General features: G+C 38.7%; 1 protein-coding gene across 4 annotated transcripts; it reads right to left on the bottom strand.

Moving 5' to 3' along the window:
• Positions 1–208: 208 nt before the first annotated feature.
• ANKRA2 (ankyrin repeat family A member 2) lies at positions 209–18166 on the bottom strand. 4 transcript variants are annotated; one of them, XM_034773357.1, is made up of 10 exons: positions 17861–18162; positions 15617–15717; positions 14784–15188; positions 12514–12672; positions 10749–10814; positions 9041–9138; positions 8260–8385; positions 3783–3849; positions 3586–3666; positions 209–2142 (listed from the first exon to the last, which is right to left on the bottom strand). In XM_034773357.1, the coding sequence occupies exons 3-10, from the start codon at positions 15070–15072 to the stop codon at positions 2087–2089; spliced, it is 942 nt and encodes a 313-aa protein (XP_034629248.1). In that variant the 5' UTR covers positions 15073–15188; positions 15617–15717; positions 17861–18162; the 3' UTR covers positions 209–2086. The 4 variants fall into 4 exon arrangements, with proteins under 4 accessions (XP_034629248.1, XP_034629249.1, XP_034629246.1 ...); XM_034773358.1 differs by having other exon boundaries at positions 18015–18162; XM_034773355.1 differs by lacking the exon at positions 15617–15717 and having other exon boundaries at positions 18015–18166.
• Between the last annotated feature and the right edge of the window lie 8 nt (positions 18167–18174).

Here is an 18174-nt window from a genome sequence, read left to right as displayed (position 1 = left end):
TGAAGTATTTGACAGATCATAAAACCATTAATTTCAAGAAAAAAATGGTTTGCAGTATGATACAATGTATCAACAGATCTGAAAACAATTAAACAATTTTAAACATCAGTTAACTTCCCCACAAAGGCCTTTACATCTAAATATTTCCAATATTGCAACTCTACAATAATTACCATCTCCTTCCGGCTTTTTTTTTTAATTAATTATTATTATTATTAAAGAGTTTACTCACATTACAAGCAATAGATTTAAGAACTTGCTAATCTATTTCTAAAATTATAATAGAACATTTTTACCTTTCCCCCTGACCTCAGAGTTGTTGTTCTTTTTACTTGATGAATATATATAATTTAACTAGAGCTGTGATGGGATGCAAGAGATATAAATGCTACATAAGAAAAAGTATGTAGTGTAGTTGTAACCATGTTGGTCCCAGGATATTAGAGAGAGAAGGTGGGTGACCTCACCCACATAAGAAAAAGGGCAGTTAAAGATGTTGAAAGATGAAGTGGTACACATAATAATAATGCTCAGTCAGCTAGGATTTTACCAAACCATGAAAGATCAATGACATTTTTCTGTTCAAAGCTCCTTCTTTACGGTTCGCGCTGAGATTTTGACTCTCTGAAAGAGATCTCACTGTCACAGATGTTTCACTGGCTTTCCTAGCAACCAAAATTCAAAATCTAAATTCTGCCTTGACTTACACTGTACCTTCACTGAGGTTGTGCCAGGTGTAAGTTAGGGGAGAATTTGGCCCGAATTCAAGCTAAATTCATGTAGCTATTTAAATTTGCCCCCTGGTTGTTTCATTCACTTTGAAATGATGAAACCAGTATTTTGTATTTTATTATATCTCTGGCTCTGACCCAAAGATTAGTCTGGGGGTCCATGGGCCTTCCCAAGCCCTTTGTCTGAGGCTCAGTGTATACATTTTACATGGTGCTAATTTCATCCTCTTATATTTTTGAGGATAATTCTTAAACAGCACAGTGTAAGGTACATGTAGTGGAAAAACAGTGTTAAGAATCCGAAACTCTCTAACATTCTGTTTCAGAAGTTGATTTGTTGTTTGTGCAAAGATAAAGAATCACATTCTTTGCCTTTTTGAGTTTAGGCTTGGCAAAGCAGAGGGGAGCCTACTAGGGAGCCAGTTACCACTTCCTGATTCTCTGCCTTTCCCCAGTGCAGGTTAAATCAGCCTAACGACTGCTCTAAACCTGCATCAGCTGGCAAGGAGATCCTCAAGGGACGGACGATCTCAGCTGAAAATAGTTGGGGTACAGTGCACTCTAGGCACTCTTCCCCCCCCGATCGCAGACATCCACTCTGCCAGACACTCTGAAGAGGGTGGTTTAGGAGCCAGGTATGCCGGGTCTAAGACTGCTGGAGACTCCCCCATACCAGGGGAATCCCAGCTAAGGAGATGCTGTCTCTGCACCACCTGATTGGCAAAAAAGAAGCAGAGCAGAGAATCTGCCCCAAAGATTTTAAGGACCTAAATCAGAAACAAACTACTGAGTGGAATTGAGCTCCCAATGCCGAATTGCTTCCCCCCCCCCCAAAAAAAACAGGTTAATCAGACAAATACAGAAATTGACAAAGTATTTTAATTCAACTGCATAAGAATTTGTAAACAACCACACATTGTGCACTTTTTTTGTCCTATAAACAATAAAGAAACTTGTCTTCTGTGGTACACACCTAAAAATCTAAAACGAAGTCTATGTGGATACCATATCATTGACACAACCTAGTGGAATACTCTGTAGAAAGTCAACTACTGTACTTAATGTGAACATTTACGCAGCTATAATTATATTTTTTTTCAAGGTTTTCATGCAACACACTGATTACATTTTTTAAAATTTACATAAAATACATTTACAAAAGGATCAATTATCACAGATTTCTATGAACATCAGTGAAATACATAAAGAAAGTGTACTAAAAATCTTACTAAAACCAGCAAATATTTTCACTGAGGTAAAGTTAAATAAGTTAACAAGCCTTTATCACTGATTGTGGGGCTAAAACACAGTCCAAATCTTCAGGTCTGGACCAATTTTCTATGAACAGCAAGCCACTACTCCTTGATATTTTGAAGGAGCTGCAATAAATGAGCCTCAATAACCTGTTGAACTAAAGTGGAGAAACAACCTAGTTAATTACTGTTCAATGATTTCCAAATCACTACTGTTGTTGTATTTTACTGCTAGATGCTGACTTGTTTATTTTGATTAGATGATTGTACAGGACATGAACTAATGCACTACGGATTTGTCACCTATGAAAATTAAAGCATCATATAATGCAAAACAATGAATACACTAACAGAGGGCCAGCATGTTGAGTGAGAATGGGAGGAAGCCATGGTCTGGTTTGGAAATGTAGATGGGATAGATTAAGGTAGGGCATGGGGGGATTCTAACCTAGAAGTGGAGAGTGGGTGAGTACTAGGGGGTAAAATCATAGTCACTGTTGAAAACTTTGTAGTGATTTTCCTCGGTGTTCAGAATTTACACACTGAATCCCCTATGGGTTCCAGATCTGAGCCATCCATGAAGTTATCAATTCCAACATAAGCCCAGGGGCTTGCAGCAGTTACATGCCTGGGTGGGCTTATCATTTTTTATTTAGTTCAGGGTTTAAAAAAAACCAAAGATTTCACATGGTCCAGAAGCCAGGGTCACCACTGAAGAGGCCCCTTTTTGACTCTGTACAACCCAAGGAGGCCCTGAAAATGGATAGCCAAACTTGCCAGCCTTTCATGCAGGACACCAGAAGAAATGCCCTCTCCCCCCAGGAAATGCTTGTGGTTTTAGATGAAAAAACAAACAATTTCAAATCGTTCCCAGAGGTAAGTCCAAGAAAACTGTGACTATTTAATGTACATGACAGCAGAGGCCTGGCCCAAGTGCTCAAAAAACCAAACAACAAAGTTCCCCTCTCAGAGAAAGCTGGACTTAGGCTGAAAGGCTGCCAGGAGAAAGAGGGCAGCCTCAGCAGACAGGACTCCTGTGTATCCCCACACACAGTTTAATGCTGTCTTCCTATGGCCAAACCCTTCGGGGTGGAGGGGTAGTAGTGCCCTCTCCTAGAATAAATCCCTCCTCTGGTACAGTTGTCTCCACATAGACAAAGGAGTTTGTAAATTAGATACACTCCCAACTGTGCCTAAAAGCATGGCTCAAGAACAGTGACTTTCTTTCACTATTGACCTAGGCTCACAAACTAGAGGTGAAAGACTCTGTATCTGTTACTAGTTCCTTGAACAAGTCAGGTCTGTCCTCTAAATTACATATTGTAAGATGTATACAGCACATGCTGCTAGAGCTAATATTTTAATGGATTTTGAAAGCACAAGTCAAACAAATAAAACGTGAGTTTAGTCAATTAACATTTACATAATTAAGATATTTAATTAGCCCATAATCAACTACAAACAGCCTAACAGATTTAGCAATCTACAACCATTTTGGGACAGGGACTTTTGTCTTCTTACACGTGTAAAGCACTGTTACTGTAACTACATAAACAAACTGTAATAAAAATAGCCAAACCTAAAAGGCTCTAAATACTCACCGCTCCGATGGCCTAAAGCCACAGCCAAATCCATGGAATTATAGCCAGAATCTGTCTCAATAGTTGGATCAGCACCATTTTCTATGTAAAATAGAAGGAAAAAATCCCTAAATTATGCTGGTAATTAATAGTTTATCATTATCAGTAATAAAATTATTTTAGGTTTGATTTCTTAATGTTATCCTTAATGTGCTCACCTAAGAGAATTTTTACACATTTCACATGATTTCCATGTACTGCATATAGAAGAGGTGTCCCTCCATTCTGCAAAAGAAGAAAAAAGACTTACAGTCTTTAATAGCTGGAGTTCATGTATCTAGTTCAAAAACTGAACAGACTATATCTGTAATTCCCTCCTGATAATAAGTAGTACACATATGAGTCCTTCAGATAACAGTGGTGCAATGTGCAATGAAAAGGTCACCAGCTCTTCTCCAACTAGGGTTTTCTGTGTCCCCCATCTTCTATGGGTCTATTTTTAGGCCACAATCTTGGAAGTGGGTTGTGTCTGCAGACCCCTGTCCCTGTGAGGAGTTCTAGTGAAGTAAAAGGAGCTTTGCATGGGCAAATCTGTCTCTGTGGGTCAGACTGCAGAACCTGAAGTTTGTAGACTCTTCAAGGCAGAAACTGGCCCAAATTGTTTGTGTTTCCATGAAGGCTGTTCTAAATTATAGCAGCTGCCAACAGCCCAAAGAGCAGGAATTAGCAGATCAACTCCTACACAAGGGGTGATCACTCCAGGGCTGGTTATGCCAGTTCCATGCCCAGACTCCAGAGTGGCACAAATTAATCAAACCACACCTCAATTCTGGGTCACTGTTTTTACTGCTATTGCTTAGTACTGAGCACACTGTTGATGCAATAGAAATAATAAAGTGGCAACAGACATTTTTACTGCATTAATATGGAAAATATTTAACTTGTACAAAAATTTCTGAAGCACTCATCACGTACAAAAATTCCAGCCACTTTAGAAAACTGTCTATAAATTCAAAATCTGAAAACTGAAACCTTTTCAAATGTGACTATTAACCCGAAATACATTCTCATCTCACTTATTTATATTTTTTACTGCTGCCAGTGTTCTAAAGGAATCCTTATGGTGAAATGTAAATAATTCAACAATAACATTCATCACACCATAAAATTGATTAATTTGACATTTATGTTAAAAAAGGGAAAATTGAATAAGTGAATACTTTTTTAACTTAGACCTTTTCTCTGCTATGTTATGATACAGGCTTTTTTGCCCTTATGTTTCTGACAGTGCAGTTTAATCAATGACATCTCCTTTGAAATGCAAAATTCACAAGAGTCAAAGGCCAGTTTTTGTTTTCTAAAAGCAATTGCATTTTAAAGGTTACCTCAGATTTTGCCCTCATCCCAGAGAGATTTTTTTCCTGGCTTCAGGGAGTAGCCCCCCTGTGCTGATAATATCATAGGTAATTCTCTGTAGTTTTCTGCATAAGGAACTCTTCTATAAGTACTGCTATAGCAAAGTTCTTCTGTGGCAAGAAGACCTGGGTAGGGAACACCCCACTAGTCTGGGGAAAAACAAACATTTCACCTCCCCATAAGGTCCATAGTAAGTCCTGGGGTGTGAGGACAAACACTCAAGGTCCCTGATTCACATCCATCAAGTGAGCCCAGGAACAATCTCATCTAGCCCTCCTATTTCGGCTTAGAAGACACTCCCCTATCCATCCCACCAAGAGACTACAATTGGCCACAGAGACCTGAAAAAACTCTCTTGGTCCTGTATAAAAAAGTCCTCTCAGGGACAATACATTAGTACACCGTGTCCTAGGTTTTCCAAGCTTACATTTCTGAAAACTTAATATGGTTTTCAAATGCACGTCAGTTCTAGAGTTAGGAGCAAATTTTTGACCAATGCACACTAAGATAACACTGGTCTACAATTTTTGAGAAGTCGTCTGCTTCAGAGATAAAATGTGCTATTTATTATGTATTTTGATGTGCTGAATTCAAATATGACAATTAAAACAACTGATTGGCTACTGTTTCTAAGATATTTAAGTTTTTACATTTTATGTCTATGTATATTGTGTAGATAGAGTTTTAATCATAAACTGTAAACCTAGGACTTTTCATGTGTTTATGGTTGCTTTACATGATAATATTTCACCTGTCCTGTTTATGTAACACTTTAAAAATCAGCAAAATGGTTATATAAATAACATTTATTATGAAACAAAAGGCAAAAAACTATTATGTACATAGTTTAGTCCCATTCAGTGTCTACTCAACGCTTCTTGGCTTGTCTCTTGTATTCATTAAATGGAGCATCTCTTGTCACTGTCCAGCGATAGTCTGCAAGCATTGATGGGCTCCATTTGCCCTGATAGCATTTCTCCATTGTTGCAATGTCCTGGTGAAATCGTTCGCCGTGCTCGTCGCTCACTGCTCTGCAGTTCGGTGGAAAAAAATCTAGATGCGAGTGCAAAAAATGTATCTTTAGTGACATGTTGCAACCAAGGCTTTTGTATGCCTTGAGGAGGTTTTCCACCAACAACCTGTAGTTGTCTGCCTTGTTGTTTCCGAGAAAATTTATTGCCACTAACTGGAAGGCTTTCCATGCTGTCTTTTCCTTGCCATGCAGTGCATGGTCAAATGCATCATCTCGAAGAAGTTCACGAATCTGAGGACCAACGAAGACACCTTCCTTTATCTTAGCTTCACTTAACCTTGGAAATTTTCCACGGAGGTACTTGAAAGCTGCTTGTGTTTTGTCAATGGCCTTGACAAAGTTCTTCATCAGACCCAGCTTGATGTGTAAGGGTGGTAACAAAATCTTTCTTGATTCAACAAGTGGTGGATGCTGAACTCTTTTCCTCCCAGGCTCCAATGACTGTCGGAGTGGCCAATCTTTCTTGATGTAGTGGGAATCTCTTGCACGACTATCCCATTCGCAGAGAAAACAGCAGTACTTTGTGTATCCAGTCTGCAGACCAAGCAAGAGAGCAACAACCTTCAAATCACCACAAAGCTGCCACTGATGTTGGTCATAGTTTATGCACCTCAAAAGTTGTTTCATGTTGTCATAGGTTTCCTTTATATGGACTGCATGACCAACTGGAATTGATGGCAAAACATTGCCATTATGCAGTAAAACAGCTTTAAGACTTGTCTTCGATGAATCCATGAACAGTCTCTGCTCATCTGGATCATGAATGATGTTGAGGGCTGCCATCACACCATCGATGTTGTTGCAGGCTACAAGATCACCTTCCATGAAGAAGAATGGGACAAGAATGGGGGGGAGGGATAGCTCAGTGGTTTGAGCATTGGCCTGCTAAACCCAGGGTTGTGAGTTCAATCCTTGAGGGGGCCATTTAGGGATCTGGGGCAAAATCAGTACTTGGTCCTGCTAGTGAAGGCAGGGGGCTGGAATTGATGACCTTTCAAGGTCCGTTCTGGGAGATAGGATATCTCCATTTATTTTATTTATTTAAAGATCCTTTTGACAGTCATGGAACATGGAAACCCTAACATCACCTGCCAGGAGATTTCACTGCTGTAGTCTGGAGCCCAACAGCTCTGCCTTACTCTTGGGCAGTTCCAAATCCCTGACAGTTCACCTTGTGTTATGAGGTGTGGTTCAGAGGAGGAGGGTGGGAGAAAATGTGGGTCCTGTGACATTGATGGTTCAGGACCAGAAGTTTTATCCTCTCTCTCTTCCTCGTCTGACTCAAGTGAGAATGATTCTGGTGCATCAGGAACTGGCAGTCCTTCTCCGTGGGGTACTGGGCGTATAGCTGATGGAATGGTTGGATAATGCACAGTCCACTTTTTCTTCTTTGACACACCTTTCCCAACTGGAGGCACCATACTGAAGTAACAATTGCTGGTATGATCTGTTGGCTCTCTCCAAATCATTGGCACTGCAAAAGGCATAGATTTCCTTTTCCTGTTCAACCACTGGCGAAGATTTGTTGCACAAGTGTTGCAGCATATGTGTGGGGCCCACCTCTTGTCCTGATCTCCAATTTCGCAGCCAAAATAAAGGTGATAGGCTTTCTTAACCATAGTGGTTATACTGCGCTTTTGTGATGCAAAAGTCATTTCGCCACAAACATAGCAAAAGTTATCTGCACTGTTCACACAAGTACGAGGCATCTCTGCTCACTTTGGCTAAACAGAAATGTGTCCCTTTGCAAAATCAAAGGCTGACAAATAAGAGAGCACGACACTGTATGATTTCTAGAGCTGATATAGGGCAATTTGTTCAGCAGAGTGATGTAAGCTTCATTATGATTGCATCATCCATGACTTCTAGGAATAACATGACGCAATTCATATCATGTATGACGCAATACCAGCTTCAGATTGCATCATTCATTGTTTTGCCTAAAAAGCAAGTTCTGTCCAAAGCCAGTCATAGATTTATTCATAGATCCAGTCAAAGATGTATTTTAGTCATTTCTGGTTTAAATTGAGATCCCTTCCCTTTATAACTCACTTATCCTCCGCCATTCTCAAGTCAAGGGTCGTATATACTGACCCAATAGCATATCTTGAAAACTAGAGCCAATCAACAATTTTAAGCATCATTTTCGTTCTCAGTGACCTAGAATTAGTAAAGTTTGACTACATTTATTTCAGAAGCATTTTGGCTGTAGAGCAGTGTAATGTACACTCCAGTGATAGACTTACCCAGTCATACTCATTTACATCAACTCCACAATCAAGCAGCATTTTGACAATATCTGTGTATCCCTTACTACAGGCCAATGATAGTGCACTTTCTCGCCCTTTCCCCAAAATCTGAGCATCTGCACCCTGAAGAAAAAAAAAAAAAGGGTGTTAACAGTCCTATTTAAAAACCTTACTGTCACAGGCTGGAGGGCCCTTTAAGGCAAGCTGCCCATGAAAGGGCAATTAGTGATCCCAGCTGGGTGCACTAGAGTTAGAGTGATAGACCCCAGCTGCAGCTCTAGAGAGAGACTACAGAGGAAGCAGAACTCTACTACAGACAGAAACCCACAGGGATGGAGTGGCGGGTAGTCCCAAAGAGAACCATAGGGAGTAGAGTAGGCTCGTGTGGGAGTGGCCCTGAGACAGGATTTGTAAGTAGAAGACTTCAGAAGCTGAATGGAGCAAGAACTTTATTCAGATTTGTTTGGATTTTCATTTGGACCTTTCAGTTACCTTAATGGGGATTTAAGGTTTATGTGACTTGGCTGGAGGGCTGAGCCACAGAAGAACTGGTGAGAGAAAGATACTTGCAGGAAGTGCTGGAGCTCAGGATACCAATGACATTATGCACTGACATAAGGCAGAGATCCAAAGCAGAGTGTTCCCCCGCCACATTTGCCTTTTATTTCCCCTTTATGGGGCAATTAATGTTACTACTTTTAGAGATGTAGTAGCATCTGCAAACTTATCGATATCAAATGAACTAAGGATTTTGAGAAGAACTATATTTTCGCCTTACATTCTGAAGCAGAAACTCTACCACTGCTATCTGTCCATGCGCTGCAGCCCACATCAGAGGGGTAAAACCTTCTTCATCTTTATGGTTGATTACATTTTCTGTTTAAAAGAAAAATACAGTTCAATGATCATTTTTGCTGCTGTACTGCAAGTGCTGTTAGAGTAAAGGTTGTGTCAACATTTCTGTTATGAACAGCTGCGTTTATAATTCTACCAGAAAGTCCACTCTAGTCTGACATTTTACATACAAAATCTAACCCTGACAGTGACAGAAATACACTTATCTATGCTGCGTGGGGGAGGGGGAAGGAAAACCTAGCTTCTGATGACTTTCACATTTCCACAAATAAAGCTTTATTTTTATACTAAAATATTGCAGGTCATTTGTCCATAATGTTGACTATGGATCTTTTTGGAGATAGCACAGCAGATGCCTCCAAAATAAACAAACGTTCCATATTAATAGTTATTAGGCAATCTAAAATGTGCTTTTCCAAGATAGTGAGCTATTCTAGTCTCTCAAATAAATAACATGTAAATCTACGGGACTAGAATAAAGAATTGGCAAATTCGTGTATTTGATTGGGGTTTTGTGAAAAGGGTTAAGTGTATTCCCAGAAATGAATGGGGGTAGTAAGTGTGTTTTTGTAGCTGATTCATTGGCTGGATGAGTTGAGTTAATTTGTTCCTGATGGATGTTTGTTTTTTCAATGCTGCTGAGTATATTTACATTGTTGTAAGATAAATTAGGTGTCAGGGTGCCCAAAACTCTTATACAGGTAACTTTTTTTTTTACCATTAGTCAAATCTAAATAAATATATGCTCAAATTTTTAAAAATGAATTTGCTTTCTCTGGATTCCCAATCCTTTGCTTCCTACAAAAGCGAGACAGTTTTATTTGCATGAATGCCCACAAAAAGCAAGTTTCAAATTTGTATATTTAAGCATACCACCACCGTAGGCCAACAAACAGATGTCAGATGGTAATGACTTTCAATAACTGCCTACGATGGCCAGATTCGTACCAGAGAAGTTAATGTAAATGTTTGTATAGTCTGTTGAGCCAGCCAGTGAGTCATCCATATTTACGCTAATGTAATTACTTAAAAGGAGTGATGTACAGTATATGGATGCTATTTCGCAGTTTATTTTACAGAAAATAATATCCATTATAAAATTACAATAGTTTCACTACAGGATATTGCATAACTCAGATTTGGAATGATAAGCAGTGAAGAGCTGGCTGAAACTACAATATAATGCTGTATAGGTTAACTGATAAAATTATGACTATAAATACACTCTAGTGGGAATTTGTTTCAAACTATAAATGCAGTAAAGAACACTATGGTTAAATCATCTCAGAACTAATTTGCAGATTTTTGCATATCTCACTTTCACAGTTTATCTATATGCAGTCTATAGGGTTTTTTCCCACTGCTTCAGTACAGAAAGGATTTACATGTAATTCCCATTAACACTAATGTTACTTTGCACACCCAAACTGCAGTGATGGGAGACTAGACAGCTTTAAAGATACAGACAGATATGAAAAAGTCCATATCCATAAAGAATGGATATTATGAGTTTATGGCGTTTGTGACAGATCTGTGGGGGATTTTCTATGCAGCTGATGCATGTTGGGGGATATAATCCATTAAAAATCCTCCACAGAAAAGATGAGGTTTAAAGCCCCTCAGACTCTCACCTTGTTCAATACGTGTGGCCAAATAAAGCATTTCCCCTTGAGCAGCCAGCTGGTGAACTGACAGAGCTGCAAAAAGAGCACAAAGATGTATTATGTGCACATAAGACATGGTCCTGCTCTAGCTGAAGCCAATGACAAAAGGAAGTGCTCATATTTCAGCTTAACTTCTGAATCAGGTTTGCAGTCTTCTTAAAAGTGGTTCCATATGGCTTAATATTTTTCCACCCACTCTCTATCATATTAGAAGGGCAAAATATTTTCCACTGATGTTGAATTACAAACTTTATTATGTTGCCAATATCTCATTGAGATGGCTTCTTGCCACCCAGCTTGTAATTTAATGTCACATTGCCATCAAGATTATATTGCCTTCAAGAACGTTTAAAGGAGAAAGATTAAAAATACCAATTCACTGATACACTGAGGACATGTTCTTTTCCGTTTTGAAACTATTAACCACTGTTTCCTCCAATGTTCCTTCCTTTCTGTTTAATTCTTAAGCTTATCTCAGGTTTCTTCGTCAACACTGAATTTTTATAGAGACCTGCTGCTGATAATGATCAGACAAAGGGAATATTCTCACTTGTTTTAGGACTTAAGAAAGCTGCAAGCACTTATCAACTCTTTGTTGCATTAGAATATCCAAGACACACTGTGACAGGTCACATAGTGTTCAGTATGAACCTAGTTGACTGCCTGTTGAAGTCAATAGCATGACTCCCACTGAATAAGCATTGGATCAAGTCTTTTGTAAACATACACAACATGACCTACTTTTCTACTGGGGAGGAAAATATTTTCATTAACCTCCTTTCCCCCACCCCATCCCCCCAAAAAACTTGGGAATGGAATCAGTTATTACAGCAGAATGCTTTAATAATCTAAAAGCAAACATTTAAGGTCTTGATCCTGAAACGTGCTTTGTACAGGCACAGGGGTCTGCCTATGTCAAGCTCACTGTGGGTATAACCATTCTGTCTTGGGAAAAGGCCATATTATACATACTAATTGATAACACTGTTGTTGTTTGCCAGTGGCTATCCATTAAATAAATGTCCATTGTGCTATTCCTATTCACTGTTAGGTGTATCCTTTCTGAGAAATCAAACTTTCATTCAGAAAAGACCATTGTATGGTATACCTCTGTATTCACTTGCCAAATAGGAAAGGGGAAATTTTATCATTGAACTTCTGAGTTTAAGAGGAATGTATGCTTAAGATTTCAAACTGTGGCCATTTGTAGGGTGAAAGCTCTACTAGGTTATCAGTTTAAGAATTTTTTTTAAATTAATTAATTTTACAGTTTCCTCTGTCAGTGCATCTTCTGTCTCCTTGATTATAATTGCTACAGAGCAGAGACTCTCTGAATATTTATTGTATAACATCCAGGACATTGTTGGCACTTACCGATTAATTAATAAGTTCTACTTGCTGTACCTACACTGATAACAGATTAATAGGGTTAAAAAAAATCAAGTACTTTCATTTAAAGACTACAAAGAATCAGAAAGTTCATCTGTAAGGTCTTCAGCTCAAGACTTGGATACTTTTCCTGAAGATGTGCTTAGCTAAAGCGTAACTCATTGGCTTCAATACAGAGTGAATGGATGAAATTCTATAACCTGTGCTATGCAGGTCAGGCTAGATGATCTAATGGTCTCTTCCGGCCTTAATCTATGAAAGGTCCCAATGAAAAAGTCAAAACATCTGACAAGCAGTTATTAACTTACAATTCACAACATTTACTATATCACAGAATACTTACAATTTACAAGGAGAGGTGTTGTAGAGACCTCATTTCCCCTATGTTTGTTAGTTAAAGTAGTAGACTGTTTTATGGGCGAAAAATGTTTAGTTGTTGATGGAGTGTAGACATGTCTTACTTGAATTCCAGGAGAAGGGGAAGTATGGATGTTGCATTCAGCTAAATTCAACAGGGAAAAGATAATCGATTTTAGTGACTTTAAGAATGCTAAAAGGAAAGCTATAGATTCTAAATCAAACTAAGATACGTTAACGTTATAGAATATTTAAAACACGCATTAAATAAGAGTGATGGAATGTATTTCTTTCCACTATTAATTATATGTACAGAGTAATAAAGTGAAAGAGCCAAATTCATCCCTAAATCAATGATGCTCTAGGGATGAATATGGCCTACAATCATCCAAAAACCATAATGCAAATTTTCTACCACGTGTCTACATGAACTATGTTTCCTTGTTGGTACAGTTTCACCATTTAGCAGAACTACAACTGCATTGTGAATGATGTCTTATGACTATTGATCTAAGAGAAATGGAGACTTCCCAAATTAATTGATGTCTAGCTGTTATAGTGTGGGGAAGCTAGAGTCCTAAAGGTCACTCTATGCCAGGTTTTATCTGCACTTTGCAAGGGCTTATTTTCCTAGCTTTCCACTAGATGAGCATAGGAACAGTAATTTAAAATGATATATTATATACATTGTACTTTGGATTCCAATTCTCAGGAGGGGTTATATTACTTCTGAGAACTTAGATTAGAAGCCACAAATAAAACAAACCCAAACACTTTAAATGTAGGAAGTCATAACTAGGATTAAGCTGCATTACTGGCTGAACTGATTTGGCATTAGTGTGCAATAGTAATTAAATTATTTGAGGTTAATTAACATGTCAGTAACTCTGGAGTCATACTGTAAAGAACTTCTGAGTGCAAATTCAGGAAGAGAATTGATTAAAAAAGTGTGACACCCTGGGGCAAATGTTGTTCAAGCAAAATTACATTTTACTTGTAGGCCAAATAGCTGCAGCTGTGGTTACAGAGTTAAATGCCCTAACCTGGTGGCTGAACTGCAGCCAAATACAAGAGTGGGAAAAATGAGTCGGGAAACCCGTAATGAGTCAAAGCTTGTATTCATTATGGCAAATTGATTAGATTCAACACCATGACCAGACTGATCACTGATTGTTTGCTATAGTACAGAAATGTGAAAATTAAGTTTAAAATCACAGATATTTAAAAAGTAACAGACATAAGCCTAGTTCTGCAAGCTGTTCTGTGTAAGCAGCCCAATGCCTGCACAGAGCTCCCCTCAACTTCAATGGGACTGCACACACAGGTATTAGGGTCAGCCCACATGGAACAGCTCACAGAATTGGACCCAGAATCACTAGCCACTTTCAAAAATAGGTGAAAATGACTCAACGAGGCAATTATTGCAATGACTGCAGGTCTAGCAGCATCATACTGATAAAACAAGATCAAAAGAAGCCACTGTCAGCGACAAAATAACTTAAAAGTTTATATAAATATTAGGGAAAAGATAAAACTCTCTAAACTTTCCCCAAAAGTGTATTAAAGCTAACAACCGATCTTGCAATTCTTTCAGTGGGGCACTGTGTGGGTACAAGAGTCTACGTGTGCAACACATTGCAGGGTTAGGGACTAAGCCATCAAAAGATTATATTCTCAATGTGAGAGTAGTTTAATTTTTCCAAAAAGATAGACATCTACCTCAGTGTAGACTCATGGTCTAAGTACATTTATGACTTTTCTTCGGTCCTGTTGCTTTAAAAAAAAAAAGTATGAAAGATATACATATGTATGTACTCTCAGGCGGGAAATGAGTTTTGAATTAAACCATTTTTGAACTGGATGTGTAATAGAAATGTTAGGGAATAAATTATAGAAAATTGCTAATGATTAAAACATCAAGAGGCTAGGCAAGATAGTTTTACAAGTCAGCTTGCATGATTTGCAATGGAACTTGCCTCCTGCACCTAAAATTTTCACAAACTTTAATGGGAGTTTTGGATGCATAAGGAATACAGGAATGGGCACTACTTATATTTCCCTATGCAATCTTTTGCAAATAGAAGACAGTGGCATAATCATCCTGAACTTTGCTTTTTAGTTTTAAAACCACTCTAGAATGTTAGGAAACTATATGAATTGATCTATAATCTTGAGGATAAGCAGCAAAGAAAATACTGAAAAGTGAAGGGGGAAGGGTAAGGTACTCCACACATAACTTGTACCATAAAGTTCAACCTTTAAATAAGACAGACGCCACTTCAAGGTCAGAGTTGACCTGGTCTTGAATATTTTTACTATCTTCTTCATTCAATGACTTCACAAACCGAGAACAGACATTCATATCAAATCTATTAGGCAAAATGAATTTCATTCCCATGGCGACACTCTGAGCTGGGCCTTCTTCGGTGGTGGAGTCAAGCTGATGCTCTACTTTAATGTCTGGCATGTGAGACAGACTATAGCTGCTGGTGCACTCTTCCACAATTATCTGTGCCCCAATATCTAGATTTGTTGAAGATGCCATGATTTCAATCTCAACTATGTAAAATGTTGCTTCATGGTTTCCAGTTGGTAGTGGTTTACTAGCATAATTTCCAACCAGTCAAGCAGTCTTTGAAGAGATCTGGACTTCAGAACAATCTACAATTGAACACAAATAATCTTAAGGTTTGAATACAATGTCACAACTTCATAATGAAATAAAAATACATTATTACTACTACCTTTAAAGTAGCTGCAATTATGTTACTATGGATACAAACTTCAGGCCAAATCACAAAATCTGTATTAGATTTTATTTAGTTTTTATTCAAACAAAATTCTAATTGAAGCAAACAACAATTGTACCTAAATAAGAATTTCAGGATTTGACCTTTTAATTACTAAGGTTACAGCCAACTCAGTGCAAAGAAATAAGACATAACATTATCGATAGCAAGGGATTTTGCTTCTTTGACTATCATTTAGCTGTCCCCAGCTATTGCATGGAAAACGTGGTTTGAGGAAGCACTGAAAATGTGTAGTTTGAAACTCTGATTTATTACTATGTGACTGCCTGAAACACTCACCCTTGTGAAGAATACTTGTGAAGAAAGGATTACAGTAGGTGCATTTTATGACTCATTGAGGTAGGTGGTTCACTTTTTCCCACATGGACATAAGTGACTCACTAGAGAAAAAGAATCAAGACTGAGCACTAATGAGGTAGGAATCCTAGAATCAGCCACATCTCAGGAGAAGGCTTAACCTGAACTCTGTTGTTAATTTCTGTATTAAAGATACCCGAGGGTGGGGGAGAGGGGAAGAGCTTGATCTTTTTGACTGTATACAGTGCATAAACTTTGCTCTAAAGCAGCTTGAGAAAAGCATCTCCTCATAGGGCCATATCTTGTAGGCTTCATTAAGAGCTTTGTCTCAGTAAGAACTGTAGGATTTAGGCCTAAGGCTACATACAGAAGGAAATAATTTTTCTTTGAACAGAAAAAAAAAATTGTTTAGAAAAAAAAGTACCGTTTCAGTATTAGGTATTATTATTTCCCCCCCCCCCCCTTCCCATAGCATGACTGTGTGTTTCAGAAAAAAAACTAATCCTGAGTGTAGCCTGCTGGTTTATAGTGAAACTGCAACATAATTATTGGGCCTGATTCTGATCCACTTATGGTTGTTTTACACTATTATATAACTCAATTGACTTACAAAAATGTAAATCAAAAATATTTTTTCTGATATCAGGACTAGACACAATGTTGTTAAACAAAGTTTTTGGATTTCAATAAGCATGATAATTCATTGACCCATGAGAGTTAGGTGACTTCACATCTCACAGGATTGTATCGTACATCAAAGCCTAAATTGCCATAGACAGGATCCAATTAGTAAGTTAGCAAGAAACAGTTGTTGTTCATTATCGTACTGTACGTCACCTTGCAGAATCAAGATCTTAACAGATCATGGGTTAGGTAAAACAAGTGGCCATTCATTTCACTGTACCTAGGAAAACCTTTTCCAGCTAATTTGCTCTAAAAGGGATGTGTGTGAACTGCAATACATTCAGAGCTAATTCAAATCTCTAACTTGTGTGGACAAAATCCAGACTATTATTAAACCAGAACAGAGTTGAGGACTCCAGTCTTCTCCTCCTTTTTCAAAATAAATAAATAAAAATGATAAACTCCAAGTGCTGGATCCTATAGGGAGGAAGAATGGTTTATGGGTTAGGGCATTCCCAGTTCTGTGTAATCTTGGGGAAGTCACTCATGTAAGTCTTCCTGTGCCTGCGTAAAATAAGGATATTTCCCTAACCTGCAGGTATATTACAAGGCCTAATGTGTAATGTTTATGAGCTACTCAAAAACTGTCACGATCAGTACTAAAAATGCCTATAGGTAAATTAGACTGTGCAGAAGTACATGTTTAGTGCCTCCAAATTCAGAGTCTTCTGTCACTCAGTCTTTCAGAGAGAACAAAGATGAGGTGGGAAGGAAAAGGAAGAAAACAAAATGGAAAAAGATTGTAAACATAAGCACGGGGACCCTAAAATGGCAAGAATTTTTAATAATCATATGTTTGTTTTATTTTTATTGTATTTAGAATAAATAAAAAAGCACCCTCCCCAGATTGAACCCCCTACAATTATCTAAAATTATATAAAAAAAATTTCAATTAAGTCAGCTTATCCTTTGTCCCAAGCAATTAAATACTAACACCCCCACTGGACCGAACTTTAGTTACTGACTCTCTTCATAGGTCAAATGAAACAAGCACTGAAAGATGGTAAATCCAAGCTATTTCACACGGAGGCAGAAAGGCAGTCCAGAGTGCTGGGGTCTTTGTTATTATACTAAGGTGGAGTTGGCATCAGTGCCTCCAATGAATGATTACATCTGCAGCAGTGTATTATGGAGGTAGGCTAGATTTAGGTTATTTATGAGTGTGTATATATATATATATATAAAAACCAACACCTTAAGATCTATCCAGAAGCTCACAGATACCAACTACAGATCCTGAGTATAGGAGTCATCTGATCGCTATTAGGAGTCCTGCTTATTAAGCAAGCAACCACTTTCTACTCCAGTTCCAGCTTCCCACTCATTTTAAGCGGTGACCTCCTATAAACCCGAGGCTCGAAGCGACGAAGACACTAGCTAATGGCAGCGGGATCCACACCCAGAACAAACGTTGTACTCGTTGGGCCACAGCTTCTAAAGCAGCTGTTAATCTAGCAAGAGCCGCACGTGACAAGTGCTGGTTGCACTTCATTTCCGGAGACCTTTGTTGCCTTTAAGACAACGCCGCTGGCAGAGACTCACCCAACGCTGCCTGGGGCGAACCCTAGGCCCGCTACCGCCACTTTAATACTCAGCCGCGAGCCTGGTGTCACCGCTACTCGCACGGCGAAGAAGGGGGTGGGGAGGGAGCTCTAGGCGCGAGCCGTGACAGGTCTCTGGGGCTGGACCTTCTCACCTGCGGCTCCTCGGTACTGTTACCGACGTTGTTGTTGTTGTTCTCGGTAACGTCACTTCCTCTCTGTTTACAGGATCCGGAACAATGAATTGTCTTCCAACCTCAAGGGCGCGCGCGTCCCGGAAGGGCGTTCCCATTTACGTTACCAATAACGCTCGGT

This window comes from Trachemys scripta, chromosome 6 (assembly GCF_013100865.1).
Source record: "Trachemys scripta elegans isolate TJP31775 chromosome 6, CAS_Tse_1.0, whole genome shotgun sequence".
In the NCBI taxonomy this organism is placed as follows: Eukaryota; Metazoa; Chordata; order Testudines; family Emydidae; genus Trachemys; species Trachemys scripta.
This window is presented reverse-complemented; position numbering and strand designations above follow the sequence as displayed.

Excerpts from the sequence above, each read along its gene's own strand:
- ANKRA2 (XM_034773355.1), bottom strand. The coding sequence starts at position 15,072 with ATGGCATCTTCAACAAATCTAGATATTGGGGCACAGATAATTGTGGAA. Across the intron at positions 9,139-10,748 it reads GGCCACACGTATTGAACAAG|AAAATGTAATCAACCATAAA; the intron begins GTGAGAGTCTGA and ends TCTTTTAAACAG. Across the intron at positions 3,667-3,782 it reads ATGTGTAAAAATTCTCTTAG|AAAATGGTGCTGATCCAACT; the intron begins GTGAGCACATTA and ends TATTTTACATAG.